Source organism: Pyrus communis, chromosome 8, assembly GCF_041283825.1.
Source record: "Pyrus communis isolate YQ-2024b chromosome 8, ASM4128382v1, whole genome shotgun sequence".
NCBI lineage: Eukaryota > Viridiplantae > Streptophyta > Magnoliopsida > Rosales > Rosaceae > Pyrus > Pyrus communis.
In genome coordinates, this window is record NC_142572.1 from 17,669,511 (window position 1) to 17,684,638 (window position 15,128).

A 15,128-nucleotide genomic window follows, 5' to 3' on the forward strand; every position below is an offset into this window, starting at 1 on the left:
AATCAACTCTTAGTAAAGATACAAGTGAATACTGGAAAAACACTTGAAATGCTTCTTGGAAATAGCTTTTGAAACCCAAAAACAATTTCACTAAAAATGTTTTCAATTATTTTAAAAACACTTTCAACTTGACCGTTATTTATTTAAGAAATATGTCAACCCTCGCTTGTACTCATGGCACATGTATTCCACTAAAACGCAAAGCCAAAAGTTTAATTACTTTCTGTTTGACAAACTAAATTTTAATTATACTAACAAAGAATTTAATATAATTAAAAACTTAGTTTGAGTGCCAATGGAGGAATCCGGATCCTCGCTAAATCCTCTTTATAAGGATCTTGATCATTCGTGAATCATATTCGTTCATCATACATCGTACGATCAAAATCATTTTAAATATTTTTATTTAAAATAAATACAAACAATATCTGATAAAAACAAACCGTATGATATACGATAAACAAACACAATTTACAGATTCTTAAAATCTTCTCCAAAAGGATCCGAAGAGGATCCTGTTGGCTAGTAGAGTACACATAGGATCAGAAAAGTAAGAAGATTGATACAAGAAAGTAACTAAGAATGTTGCTAACATTTCTCATATTGTCTAATCTAAACACGGGGAATTAGAACTTGATTGCCAAATGTTGTGTTGGATTGCCAAATGCAAATCTTTCAAGCAGAATGCAAGTGAAACTAAAGGAGGAAAAAAGATATGGGATCTATAAACAACATTTCTAATTTTCTACAGACTGAAAACACGAGGAACATTACAAGCTTTCACACCCATTCAACATCAACCTGCTAATCTAACTTCTCTCCACTAACAAATAATCTACCAACAGACCAAAGAAAATTCAAACCCTAGTGGGGACTAAATAAGCAAAACCATCGAGTGTTGAAACCCTACAAAATTATATCACAATGATTAGCATGAGCGGCGGCACCAGAACGGATTTTGACAAACTTTCAGTTCAAAGAACTGCCTCCCAGATTCATCTTGCAGCTAAACCCTAGTCTTCTTGTACTCAAACAATCATGCCTTCGGATCTTCGAAATAGTTAGTTGGTACTTCTGCAGGTGAAGAGATAGTCGCCACGCATTTGAACTGTTTCAAGAAAACAATGCAATTCAGAACATCCCTATGGTGCGGAAAATGAAATCAAAATCAGTAGGGTTAAAATTTTAGCCTAAATATACCTTATGCTGTTTGTACTTTCGTCTTATGGATTGTAGAGACGCTCCTCTTTTACTACGATGCAAGTCGTATATGATAAGAACGCATTCCTTCAAATCAGCTGGTTTATATCCGGAATATCTTTGCAGGGACAAAGTCTGCAAGAAGCAAACAACTCAGCAATTGCATTCAATACTTTGAGTTGAATGATGTTAAAAGTTCTCTAACAAGTTCTTACCCAAGGATGATCCTTTGGCCGGATCATAAATCTTGCGAGAAATGTAACGGACGCAGCCACCAAAGAAGGCAAAAACCGAACACATTCATAATCCAACAAACTTAACTCTGCCAGGTAGTATCCCAAGAATTCTAACTGCAGATTAGGATCCTGTAAAGACCACAAAACAATTTGTTAGCTTCCCACATGAACTGACACCAAAGTAGCAGAGAAAAAGAGAGAAGAAAGAGATTTTGCTTACTTTGTAGCTCTCTTGAGCAAATCTAGTGAATCTCCTGCAAACCAAAACGTGAATGAACGTTAATCAGTCCAATAAGCTATCAAACTCAGCATCTCAATAGCATATTGATAAAATATGTCCAAGAAAAACAGTACCAAGACTTCTTACCTTAGTAATGTTTTTATTGTAGGGCTTCCCAAGTTGAAATTTAAGGACTTGAGTACATCAGCCTCCATTTTTAACACCTTTACAATGAGAACAAGTATTAACTAAATTTCTACAATTACAAAACCAATGGAGATGCGATGCATTAAAATCTAAGATGAGGAATAGATATACGAAAATTCACCTCGCCCCTATCATACGTATTATCTGTTATGTAGCAGAATTTTTCTACATGCGGAGGGCTGATCTCTTCATACTTTCTGTTTGCCACATTAACCATAAGATTACAAATTTTGATCTATGTAAACAAGAAACATCACTTAAAAATTTCGTTGATTCGTGGACTTACGAGGCAATGAGCATTGAAGAAACACCGAGTAACTGAAGCCTTTTCCGGTTGAGAACATTCAAAGACAGGAATTTATCAATATACATAACGGTGAGGAAAAGAGTGTCAGAAAGGAGTTTATATTCCTCTGCAACTTCCACCAACCAGTCCACTAAGATTCCTCTCATATTAGCAGTGACATCCTTTTGAATCTTTGTCATGTAATCGGGTGAAGGTCTGCGATTTTCATCCGCCTGAACGTTAACCCGTCATCACCATTAGCCCAGATACCCCAAATTCCAATTCAAATCAAAACCAAAATACATAGACCACAAAACTTACTTAATTAAGCTTAAACTTTTTGCATATCAAAAGTACATAAACTATCATAAGAAAGATCCAGCCTTTATCCGTAATTCAAGTTTCAGAGGAACCAGAAGAACCACTGGTAAATAAAAAGCCCAAAAATTAACAAACCTCCCATTTTCCAGTAAATTCCACTTCAAACCAAACCCAGGACACAGATACTGCAGAAGTTCCTGAAAACAGCTTAATCTTTGAATAATAAAAAAATTACATAAACCAATCACTAGAAAACTTCAGCCTTTATTCCTACATCAAATTTCAGTGCAACCAGAACCACTGATATATTAAGAAACCAAAAATAAGAAAAACCCAACTCCCATTTTTCCAATAAATTCCAGTTCGAAAGAAAGAAAGCTGCAATTCGATAACCCTTTACCTCGAGCTTCTGAAGATACTCATAAATGTCACGAGCATATGGCACACACAGTTGGGGGTCATCCGACGACGCATCAATGTCCTGGGCCGCCTTCGCGGGCACTGATTTTTTCGCCTTGCCTTTGGCGCCGCGTTTCTTGATCTGCTTCTCTGCTCCGAAGCTTTTATTCAACGGAACAACAGCATTCGTGAGCTCTCCTAGCACCACCCGTTTCTTGGTGGCCGGCCGCTCGGGGGTCACAGCTTCGGCGCTCCGCTTCATCGACCTCGTGACACGCACGCAGTTCTCCTTGTCCGCCATGGCTGCCTCTGCTCGAATCTGTGAGTTTCGAGGTTTTGGGTCAGATGTTCAGAAAGAGGGGGGAGAGTTTTGTAGCGAGTAAAATGAGAGCGCCATTTTGAAAAGTAAAGTTGGCGCCTTTGGGTTTCTGCTGCTTCTGAACGTTTCGGTTCGCCCTTTGCTTCAATATTGGTTCAATTTTTGAAATTTTGGAATGTGTCTTTTCCAATATTCATTCGGGCATTTGGGTCAAGCTATTTTTTTCTTTTTACTTTTTATTTTACACTTATCGGAGTTTTCAAAATATTAATAAACAAATTATTCTTAATATTTGATAATGTTCTGTTGGAGAATGCTCGTGTCCTCTCTTACGAATACTTGTTCATTTATTTATGATTAACGAATTTTTGTTGTTCAATATTATAATCAAAATCGTTTATTTTCTTTATTATCATTTAACGATTATAGTTGCAAAAAATCAATTAATTTGAAGATCATTTAGTCATTTATATGTATTAAACCCATCAACAATTTTGGTAAGCAATATCTTCATGAACAGTTCATTTATTTTTTATGCATATAAGTAGGTAAAAGATTTCAAAATTAAATAAGTTTTTGCTATATGATATTTAGATTATGATTAAGAAAATAAACAATTTCGCATATGATGTTTGAACGGTAAAAACTCATTAACTGTAAGTAAAGAACCATTATCCTATTTTGTTTTGACTCGCCATTCCAACAAAAATAAAAGACCCACATTTGAAAAATAAATTAATTAATTAAGACCCAACAAAAATGATAATAATAATACTCTACTTTACCAATATTATTTTAAAGTTTGGAAAAAAAAAATAGTATATATTTATTTCGCCTCTCACCTCAGCCTGCCATCATGTGTTTGAAAATAATTTGTGTGGGGTTTAACTTGCCTCTGAATTTTGCTAAATAGCACTACAAATTCTCTCAAAACTCATTATGTATCAAGCCTTAAATATAATAATATATCATTATCTTATATTTAACATTCTCATAATTATATTTTGTACTAATAATATACACTGTCAGATCAATCTAATTGTTAGTTTATTCTCAAATCTTTGTTTGCCATGTTGTGCGCAATTTTTTTATTTTTCAGTCATGACCAACCTTAGAAGGACGTAGAGCAAGAGACCACATTATAGCTTAAGTTGAAGCCACATCCATAAACTCCCTTCTCCGAGTACAGCGCCATGAAACAACCCACACGCTAGACCACACAAGGAAGGTAACATGTGGCAATTCGAAAGTTAATATTAACAGCCCTACAATATTATCATAATAGACAAATTGTAGAGCGCCATAAAAGGGTGAAAGTGGTTGGATCTGCACCGCATTGGTCGTCTTCGATAATTCTTGTAATCCATTTTTTCTTGGGTTCTTCCCCGGTTTAAACCACCTTGACTCAGGAGGAGAATTTTCCAAGGACGGGTATCGCACGTACAGATGCATCAAATCCTCAACTCGCACAGCGCGATCTAGAGAACAATAACAATGTGCAACTTTATCTCTGACCACTTTGATGAATGTCTCTGGGTTGAGAGTAATAGTCCACATCCAGGCAGCCACTGCAAGAAGGACACTAATTCGATGCTGCGGATGCGCTGGGTTGGCTGCCATATGTTGAAGGAGGTGAGGAGGCTGGGCTTCCCTTTGTGAGCTGGTGCGTTGTGGTGGTGCTGCTGTTGGGATTGGGGCTCCATGCCGGAGGTTTGGCCTTAAAAGCGGAGCTATGCCAGTGTTCTTGGAGTCCGACATTCCAATGAGGATTTGTGGAGGTAAACACCAACACCAAAATTTAAAAATAAAAAAAATCAAGAGAAAATGAGAGATTAAATAAAATGGGCTTTAACGAAAAATTTTCAGTACTGTTCACTTTAACGAAAAATCACATTTTTACACTAAAAAGTCAATCATTATACTATTCACTATACCTTTTATTTTCTCCTTATTGTTAAAACTCAAAATTTTCAAATTTTTTTCATTAATTTTCCTTTAAATAAATTGTAGGTGAATTCAAATGTGACAAGAATATGGAGTTATATATAGGTGAAGACTAAAAGCTTAAAAAGTCAATTCAATCCATCCAAAATAATTTTATTTTTAATTTTTGAATTGGATTTTTAACCAACCTTATCATGTCACATGTCATTATCCAAAGTATAATTTTTGTGGATAGATTTTCGAGTAGATTTTTAACCAATTCTGTAGTGCCATGTGTCCAGATTTTCAATAAGATTTTGAACCAATCCCATTGCAGCACATGTCAATATTTGTTTAGAATCCTTAAGAATAGATTTCGATAAGATTTTTAACTAATCACGTCGTGTCACGTGACATTATTTATAACCTCATCCATTTTTCTTTTTTTACATATAAACTCTACATCCATCTTAAAGTCATACACCAAATCAAAATAACTCATAATCCTTCTTTATAGTTTATGAATCTTGTGGACACTTAGTCCTGCTATCTAATGGAAAATTACCTGGAGACTGTGATATTAACGATTTTAACCCTTGAATCAACGAATCATCGTGAATAAAATACACAATATCGCCTATAATAATTGAAAAATGTACCTATACGATTTATAATTACCATCAACTTCATGACTATAAAAACACTTGAAATCTTAATTCATCCACTATGTCATATTTAGGTATTGTCTCCCCACCACCCCACCCAACCCTCCCCCCACCCCACCCCCCCCCCCCCCCCCCCCCCCCCCCTCTTCTCCAAAATATTTGACTGTCATTGTTACCAGACCTCGTTGGTGCATGATATATAAATTCTTAGGTTAATCCATACCAATGACAGCTAGTAGTTAAGTGTCATGCATAAATCATTTCAGCACGAAGTTGTAGGTATGTCTTGACGCTGATGGTGAAAGTAACCAATCTTTTCCTAAACTTTTAAAAATCAAAATCTAAAGAACTAATTTTTTTTTTTTTTTTTTCAAGTTGTATTGCTCAAGCACTATAGTTTTTTTTTTTTTTTTTTGAAAAGAAGACAAGTGATGACAAACCACGGTTATTCACCCTTTTCAGAAGCCAAGAAGACTTACAAAAGCATTTTAACCTCTCCTGATCACAAGTTTGGCTTCCACACCAACAACAGGCTTCAAACCCAAGACCTTCAATTTTTAGTTTGAATGAAGTCTCGCAATCTACTCTTTACCATAATAATTAAAAGAATAAATTTGATTTTAAAAAAATACTTGCCGATTGATATGTTCCTCATTCATAAATTCTCAATCATTTTAATCTCAACCATCATTGGTTTGTTATTTTACTCTCATTTTCCCCATTAAACAAACTCGCACGTCCATCTTTCAATTTATTTCTTATTAAAATTTCAAATGTACCATGTAATTAAAATTTGAGATTTCCAATTTAAAGAGAAATATGTAATAGCTCATGATTTTCTATTCTCAATACAACCAAACTTTACTTGGAAGTCAGCAAACTTGCAAATTTGCATCACAACACTTCTATACCTACGAAATACTATCTACCACTATAACCTAAACATAATTTTCAAAGCTCAAAAGGGAGCATAAGCAATGAGCATTCTTGTCCTCTGTTCTGGGAGATCATTAAATTAGTTTCATCAATGGGAGAAGGCTTGAAGAGGGCAAGGCTGGCTGTTCAGTTTGACAAGGCAACGCTCTTGCTCATGTGTATTGTTCCATTTCCATCTGTGGCTCAAAAATGCTGGCTTGGACAATTAGATCCCACGCACACATCATTGCAACACATTTGGGATGGAATGGCTCCTTGGTTCAGTGCTAAACCATAACCCAGCATCACAGTTCTTTCAGTGTTGATTCGACAAATGATGCGTACAGAACCAGCTTGTCCAAAGTCTACCATGGAGAAGTTTACTAGAGTGCAACTGATCAAGATGGTCCGAAAGCAGATTGAAGCTCTTGCCATCTCCTCACAAAATGGCAATTGGCCACATTACCAGCCTTTCATTAAGCTCTCCAAATACAACTTAAGGCCAGATCTTCCTATCACACTGGATAAGACCTTGCCAAAAAGATCACCCTTTCATGCTTTCAGATCTTGAAAGAAATGAGCTGGTATTTCTTGAGGGCAAGGAGTATGTGCCACTTGTTTGAACTGCATTCAAAAAATAAAATGACTCCATTAGAATCATTGTTTACAAGATTTGGAAAATAAGAGAAGGTCAAACACATTTCTGATAAAAGTACCTTAGGTTGTTTGTATTTCTCTTGAATAACATTCAAATTTCTTGCTCTTCTTCCCAAGCACATGTCATGTATGGCAAGAACACATTCTTTCAAATCGGTTGCTTTATATCCGGTATACTGTTGCAGCTCTGGACACTGAAATGAATGAATGTATCTTAGTAATTGCTTTTCATACATGGAACAATAGAAGTCAGCATAAGTAATTCATCAAATCCTTACCCAAGGATGTGTTTTTGTTTGAGTCATAAATCTTGCCAGAAAAACAGCTGATGCAGCTACCAAAGAAGGCAGGAATTTGACAAGCTTGTAATCCAACAAACTCAGCTCGGCAAGGTAGGCAACCAAGAACTCTAACTGCACAATGGGAGCCTGTAAACCACACAAAACCAGTCAGTACAAGAGACCATAAACTTGTCAAATCCACACATATATGTTACAGGAGAGAAGATAAGCTTACTTTGTAACTCTCTTGAGCAACATCAGTGAATTTTCTGTAAAACAATTCACCGAAGGGACAAAATCAATCAGCCAAAGTCATGTAAGCTTGAAAACCAAAACAATGTACCAAAAAGAGTTGAGTTTTTTGAATGTCAGGTTCATCCTTACCTTAAGAAGGTCCTAGTAGTCGGATTGCCCATTTCAAATTTTAGGGATTTTAGTATATCAGCCTCCATCTTGATCACCTTTATAACCACCAGAAAACCACTTAGTATAAAGCACATGTATCTACCTAAGATACTGATGGACAACCATCGGATATAAAACCAAAAGTAAAAGATCAAATACCTCTTCTTTTTTGTATGTATTTTCAGTTATGTCACAGAGCTCATCCACATTAGGAGGATCAATCTCTTCATATTTCCTATCAGTTAAAAAAGCATCATGAATTTCAGATCAAAAGAAACAGAACCAATCAGGCAAACTAGTGAACAGAACCACAGATTTGCAGGCTTACGAGGCAATGAAGATTGAAGAAACTCCCAGAAGCTGAAGCTTCTGCTTGTGGACGACATTCATTGAGAGAAATCGATCAATGTGAGAAACGGAGAGATAAAGAGTCTCTGGGAGGAGCTTGTATTCCTCTGAAACCTCCACCAACCAATCCACAAGCACCGCTCTCATGTTAGCATTTGCATCCTTCTGAACCTTCTCCATGTAATCAGGCAACGGTCTTCTTCTCGGCTCCGCCTAAACAACAAATACTCATTATTCATGGTAAACCGAAAATCCCCAATTCACAAAACATAAACCCTAATTGAGATTAAATCCAAAAAGTTGCAGGATTCATCAAAATTGGAATTACCATTATCATAATTGAACCCAAGAACCCTAGCACAATATCAAGATCGAATCGAACAGTCCAACACCAGTCTAATTATCGAGTGAAGAAATTGAAAAGTTAGAAAGGGTGGGATCTTTCAGTACCTCCATACGGCGGAGGTAGGCATAAATGTCCGAGGCGTACGGCCCACAAAGCTGGGGGTCCTCAAACTCACGCGCCGCCTCGGCCCTCTTTTCCTTCTCGGTCAAATAACTCGGTTTCTGCAGCTCAACCCGTTTAGAGTTCCCTGAAACGCCGACGCTAACCACATTGGTAACGTCTCCGAGCACCGCGCGCTTCTTATTAGCCAAATGGTTATCCTCCGTCAAGGCTGCCATCGCCCTCCTCTTGGCAGCCGCGCGAGTGGTGATCCGACTGCAGTTCACTTGCTCCGCCACAGTGGTAGAGACCATTGCTCTGAGAGTGCCGAGCTTTGGACTTTACTCGCTGTGGCTTGGAGAGAGGGAAAGAGAGAGAGAGAGAGAGATGGAGGTGTAAGAAAGTGAGGGGGGAGATGGGGATTTGTAGAGGAAGTTGAAGACTTCGAAGTTTTGAGAAAGGGAGAGCGCCATGTTTCAAGAGCTTCAAAATTTTCTGCTTTTCGCGCTGTTTGATTTGACGTGAATTTTGGAGGGTTTATTTTTTTTATTAATTTTTGGAGCGGTTTGTCGCGTTCGTTTGGTCGAACTTCAAATTTGGGGAACGCACGTGACTTTCTCATGAACCGGATTTCAAATTTTGATTTTGCGGTGGGGTTTTAATTGGATTTTTGAAAGTTAAAAAGATTGCGCGCTTTGTAAACCTGAAATTGTTGGGTTTTTCTTTGGACCGGTTTGTTTTTTTTGGAAGTTTTAACAAAACATTTCTGGTACTGTTCACTTTTAACGAAAAACTACATTTATATATTTCCCTGGTACAATTAACTATACCTTTACAAAGGGCTTTTCATTAAAAGGGAAATTTTTTTGAACTTTTCGTTAGTTTTCTTTTGTTTTTTCCGATCTGATTTGGCTTACGAATTTTGAAATTTCAAAAGTTCGAAGCAAAAAATATTGTACTTCGCAGGTTCGGTAATTTGGTTACCTGGACGAGATGGATTTGGATTTTTTTGTTTAAAGTGATACTCTCCTAAATTTAGAATTCATCTCCAAAAACAAATGTATTGTACGTATGAATTAAGTCAATTGAAAAGTCATGTTTTACTTTATTTCATTCGACATTGAATTTCATTTTCCCTAAGTTTAGATCGTTTGAGTTGGTTTCTTGCACTTTAGTAAGATCGGAAGCATGTACGTGATTCTCTAAATCGAAAAACAGGCTTAACCTAGATTGGTTATTTTCTTACTATGCTTAGACTTCAATTAAAACTTGAGTGTTTCTCCACTTTTTTGTTAGACGTTTGTTTAATTCATTATTTGTATTTTTGAATTTTTTTTGTTTTTGTAATTTGAATCGATCAATCTCCAAACATGGCGGAACAAAACAAGTTAGAAATAGTACATGACTATTGGTTTTGATGTGTTATTCACAGCAATATGAAAAAACCAGCCTCATATATCCGAACCCCTGAGAGTGCAAGATTCGAATTTTCGAAGATCTTCGCTGTAAACTTATCCATGAATGTGCAGTGAAGAGCTCCAACAACATCACTCCGAAACTATATGCATCTCCCGCTGTTGACGGGTTCTGGCCGGAACCATACTCTGCATTGTTGTGTTCATCCTCAAAGTCAGCAGATTATAAATCAAGCACATTTGCTATAACGATCATGATTAACTAAGACTGAATATCAATCTACGGGACTTAATGTATTAACAATATGCAAAATATATCAATAATTACGATGGACTACTGGACATATAACTAAATGTTTTTTCAAGTGAGAAGACAGTATAATTAGTACTAACCTGGGGGTATGGATCGTATGGAACCCTTCAGGACATTTGTGGAGCTGAGAGTGTTGAGTGTTCTCTGTTCTCTCCATGAGCACCTTCGCCAGCCCGAAATCTCCAATCTTTGCAGTCATATCTCCGTCCAAAAGAATGTTGCTAGGCTTCAAATCACAATGTACAACCGGAACTTTGCAATCATGATGCAGATAATCCAATCCGCATGGCACATCAATGGCCACATTGAATCTCTCCAAAATATTCAATCCATCTGCATCCACATTCTTTTTCTTACCTTTTATCCAATCTTCCAAGCTCCCATTACTCAAATACTCCTAAACCAACGCGAGAAAATCCGTGTTGTAATACAATTTCTTCAGGCAAAGGTCCACTTAGAAGGTTGGTAGACAAATTCAAATTTGTGCTCAAACTAAGTAGGTTTAGAAATATCTCTCCGGAAATGCTTCCGTTGAGCGAATTGTCCGGTAAGTCCATGGAAAGCAATTTCTGAAAGTTTGAAAATGCAAGTGGTATATGGCCAACAAAGTAATTTCCAGATAAATCAATGTGGTTCTATTTCATGATGTTACCTTAAGGAATTTGGAATTTTGCCAGACAATTTGTTTCTTGCAAAACCAAGCATTTGCAACTCTTTCAGATGCCCAAATTCTGATGGGATTTCACCAGAAATTGAATTGTAGCTCACATTTCGCATAGTTAAACTACTGAATTGACCTCTTCTTTTTTTTTTTTTTTTGATAAAAACGATAGATTTTCATTTCATAGATGAAAGACACACAAAGGGAGCAAATGCTCGATCCATTACAGAGAAGACATCCTCGAAAGGGACGTCGGCTACAAAGCCCGGAGGGGAATCTAACCAAACAAAAGGACTAGCACTTCTAAGGCCATTTCCAACCGAAGGTCGCCCAGAGGGCTCGTTTTAGCCCTCTGGCCCTCCAAGATTCATTTCATAGATGAAAGACACACAAAAGGAGCAAATGCTCAATCCATTACAGAGAAGACATCCTCGAAAGGGACGTCGGCTACAAAGCCCAGAGGGGAATCTCACCAAACAAAAGGACTAGCATTTCTAAGGTCGTTTTATCCCTCTGGCCCTCCAAGATATTAATATTTTAATGAACAGTACATGACTATATTTGCCTCCATCTCCAACTGAGGGCCAAAGGACCGAACGGCTCGTTTTAGCCCTGTCACAAAAATCCATCTCCAATCGAGAGCCAAAGGGCTATAGTATGGAATGTGAAAAATTGAAATAAAATAAGATAAGACAGTATGAAATGGTGAAGAATATATGAGAAATTGTGTAGAAAAAAAATTAGAAATTAAAAATAAAATAAACAAACGTCCCAAAAAAAAGAAGTGGGCTATTAAATAAATAAATGGGCTAGGACCAAAAAGGTTCCTAAACTTGAAGTGGGCTGAAAGAACCTTAAAAAAAAAAAAAAAAAAAAACTGGGTTGGGTAAGTGGAAAAGGAAAAAAAAAGCCAAACCAACGAGCTGGCTGAAGATGGCCAGTCGGTTGGCCATCTTGGCCATCTAACCCATTCAGATTCTGTGGGGCCCATGAGCCCTCTAGCCTAACCCTCGGTTGAAGACGGTTTTCGGGCTATTTTTGACCCTTTGACCCTCTGAACCCTTCGGTTGAAGATGGCATAGGTGCATAGCAGGCTAGGCGATAGGCAGTACCGTTGGCTTGACAACAAACGTGGGTATAAGTAGGGATGGGCAAAAACCCATCGGTTATGAGTAAGCGCGATTACCCGCCCACTTAAATTTCAAGGTTACGGTTATGGGTAACCGTTTAAATAATTAAATGGTTATGGGTATAACCGTTTACCCGTGAAATTTAAATGGGCGGTTATGGGCATTAACCGCGGTTATAAATGGGTACCCGTTTATTTTAATATATGTGAAATTAAAAAAATAAAAAATAAAAACCCTAAACCGTTTATTTTAATAAAAGCACTTTTATTAAAAGTGATTATGAACATAAGTGCGTTTTGGACGAGTTGTGGAAATTTAATTATAAAAGTGAGCAACTGATCATTTGTGTTTTTAATTTTTCCCAAAAGTTCAAGAACTGCATGTGTACACGAGAGGGACAGAGGCATGTGTGTTTTGATCCAAAACTTTCTCGAGAAAAAGGGAGACAGGTACGGGGCAATCTACAACTTCTACTTCGGAGACTATGGCCATATTTCAGTTCAGGGAGCTTATCTGACATATGAGGACACTTACATGGCCGTGACCAGAGAAGATAGACTCCAATTAATCTCACTTGCTACACTCTTGTGCTTTATGTCTAGATACAGAATATATGCATATATATATACACACACACACTATGGTCCCTTAACGATCCCTTCAAATTAACTTTACCACCTAAACAGTTATAGTTAAATGAGTACGTGGTTATGGGTATGATTAACCGTTTATAAACGGTTATGGGTATGGGTATAACCGTTTAGGCAATTACCCAACGGGTAAACAGTTATGCGGGCATAAACATAAACGGTTATGAGTAAATAACCGCGGTTACCCGCTCGCCATAACCATTGTCCATCCCTAGGTATAAGAAGCCACTGAATAGACCAATTGAGACAGGTATGTTACCATAAATTAGATTCCCTCCCATGTACAATTTCGACAGAACCTTGGAGAGGTTGCCAATGGACTCTGCAATTACGCACTTCCAACCGATTTTTGTCAATTGCAAACCAACTTAACCGACTGTTCGTCAAAGAAGTAATGAAATTAAGAGCATTGTCACCATAGCTAACGATCCAATTGAAACCAATGTTGTACATTTTGAGGAAGGGAAGATTTCCAAGGCCTTGAGGAACTGAACCGTCATGAAAATTGTTGGACAGTCCGAGCTCTGGAATCCTTGTACTGTTGTGCAAAGGCGCTGGAATTTACCCTGTGAACAGATTGAAACAATTCGAAAGTAGAGAAGGTTGCAAGCGTGACACCAATGTTGGTTTGAATCTCACCCCCAGAGTTGGTTTGAAGCTACGGTGAAGTGAACTAGCGAAGAGATGTTGTATATGGACAAGGCAACAGTGCCGGTGAGTTGGTTGCCGGCAAGATCAAGTTTTTGAGCTTACGAAGAAAACCTAATTCCATTGGGATTATACCGGTGAGACTATATATTTGTGCCAAGGTTCAAACTTGTGAGGGTGGAAGAGAGGTTGCTTATGGATCGCGGGATTGGACCGCTGAGATTGTTTCGTGCCAAGTTCAAGACTTGAAGCTCTGTCAGGCTACCAACATGGTGGCTTATGGAACCAGTCCAAAGCCGGAGAGATCAAGAGAAACAACCCGTTAAGTCCCACTGGTTCGGTTGCATGAAACGCCGGTCCAGTTGGCGCTGAGTCATGAGCTTTGGTTCCAGAAAGTTGGAGGGACATTGGCCATTGATTTGAATGCGATCAACGCCTCCTTGTCTGTGACAATGCTTGGAGTGAATGCTGAGTTAAGACTCAGAACAATGCATGCAAGAACAGAGAACAATGTTACGGTGATGTGAAAATTCATGGCTTTTTTCTGGGGTTTCCTTCTGAACTCGGATGGAAAAAAGATTAGAGCTTGCATGTGTTCAATGCAGAAACTTATACGTAGGATGCTTGGTCAAATTTGGTGTGCAGTGATTTGACCGTTTCTAGTTTCTTGAAATGTCTAATTACCAGACTTGTTACTTTTGAGTACCCAGAAGGAAAAGTACCCGTTTCATTTCATATAACCAAGTGCGTGTGTAGTCTTAAATTCTTGTTGTTTTTAGATAAGCTCCCATTGGTGGTAGTGGAGTTTAATGCTCAATTCCATTGATACTTCTAATCTAAGAAATTATGGACACTGTGCTTTGAAAGTTGGGTTCTTGTACCATGCATTATTGTTTAGTTTGAATAATTTTTGTGGAACAAGAGTTTTTTGTTGTTAACTTGTTGAAATTTTAATGTATAATTGATGAATGACCTGCTCTAGTGTAAATTGTGATACATCTACTTCTTGTTTCGGTATGTTGTAATATTTCAAGAGGGAAGTGTTATTGGCACTTCAAAAATCTCAATCTATACTTCTCACAAGTGTTTTTTTTATTCTTTCCAAATATAGAAAGTTTGTAGTGTACAATGAGATTTTTGGAGTGCTAATAACAATTATCTTTTAAGATCATTTTGTTTGATTTTAGATGCATCTTAGGATCGGAATGTGACGATTAATTGGTGTTGATTATGGGATCACTAACATTTTTTATATGATTTTTGGTTATTAAAAATGGTATCAAAGTGCAACCTAACTAATTGCCTAGATGGGAATCGAGGACTGTTGTTATGATGATGACTTTTGTTGGGTGAACAGAGGGTTGAACGCATAATCTTATTAAAATAAAAAGAGAAATACAAATAAGGGGGACATAACGCCAAATCTCGTTAAGGTAAAAAACATAGCAAGTAATACGGCAAAGGAATCAAAATGAACCACACGT

General features: G+C 37.4%; 2 protein-coding genes and 1 pseudogene across 2 annotated transcripts; all 3 read right to left on the bottom strand.

The window, feature by feature from the left end:
* Positions 1-697: 697 nt before the first annotated feature.
* LOC137718670 (putative cyclin-A3-1) lies at positions 698-3,345 on the bottom strand. The gene is made up of 8 exons (XM_068458219.2): positions 2,871-3,345; positions 2,150-2,382; positions 1,985-2,060; positions 1,804-1,880; positions 1,657-1,690; positions 1,416-1,565; positions 1,201-1,335; positions 698-1,108 (listed from the first exon to the last, which is right to left on the bottom strand). The coding sequence occupies exons 1-8, from the start codon at positions 3,168-3,170 to the stop codon at positions 1,037-1,039; spliced, it is 1,077 nt and encodes a 358-aa protein (XP_068314320.2). The 5' UTR covers positions 3,171-3,345; the 3' UTR covers positions 698-1,036.
* A 3,214-nt stretch (positions 3,346-6,559) lies between these two features.
* On the bottom strand, positions 6,560-9,375 carry LOC137718456 (cyclin-A3-2). Its single transcript, XM_068458011.2, has 8 exons — positions 8,833-9,375; positions 8,363-8,595; positions 8,194-8,269; positions 8,014-8,090; positions 7,865-7,898; positions 7,627-7,776; positions 7,408-7,542; positions 6,560-7,315 (listed from the first exon to the last, which is right to left on the bottom strand). Exons 1-8 carry the CDS (start codon positions 9,139-9,141, stop codon positions 7,244-7,246), a joined length of 1,086 nt encoding a protein of 361 aa, XP_068314112.2. The 5' UTR covers positions 9,142-9,375; the 3' UTR covers positions 6,560-7,243.
* A 1,125-nt stretch (positions 9,376-10,500) lies between these two features.
* LOC137716936 (uncharacterized) lies at positions 10,501-14,052 on the bottom strand (annotated as a pseudogene).
* Between the last annotated feature and the right edge of the window lie 1,076 nt (positions 14,053-15,128).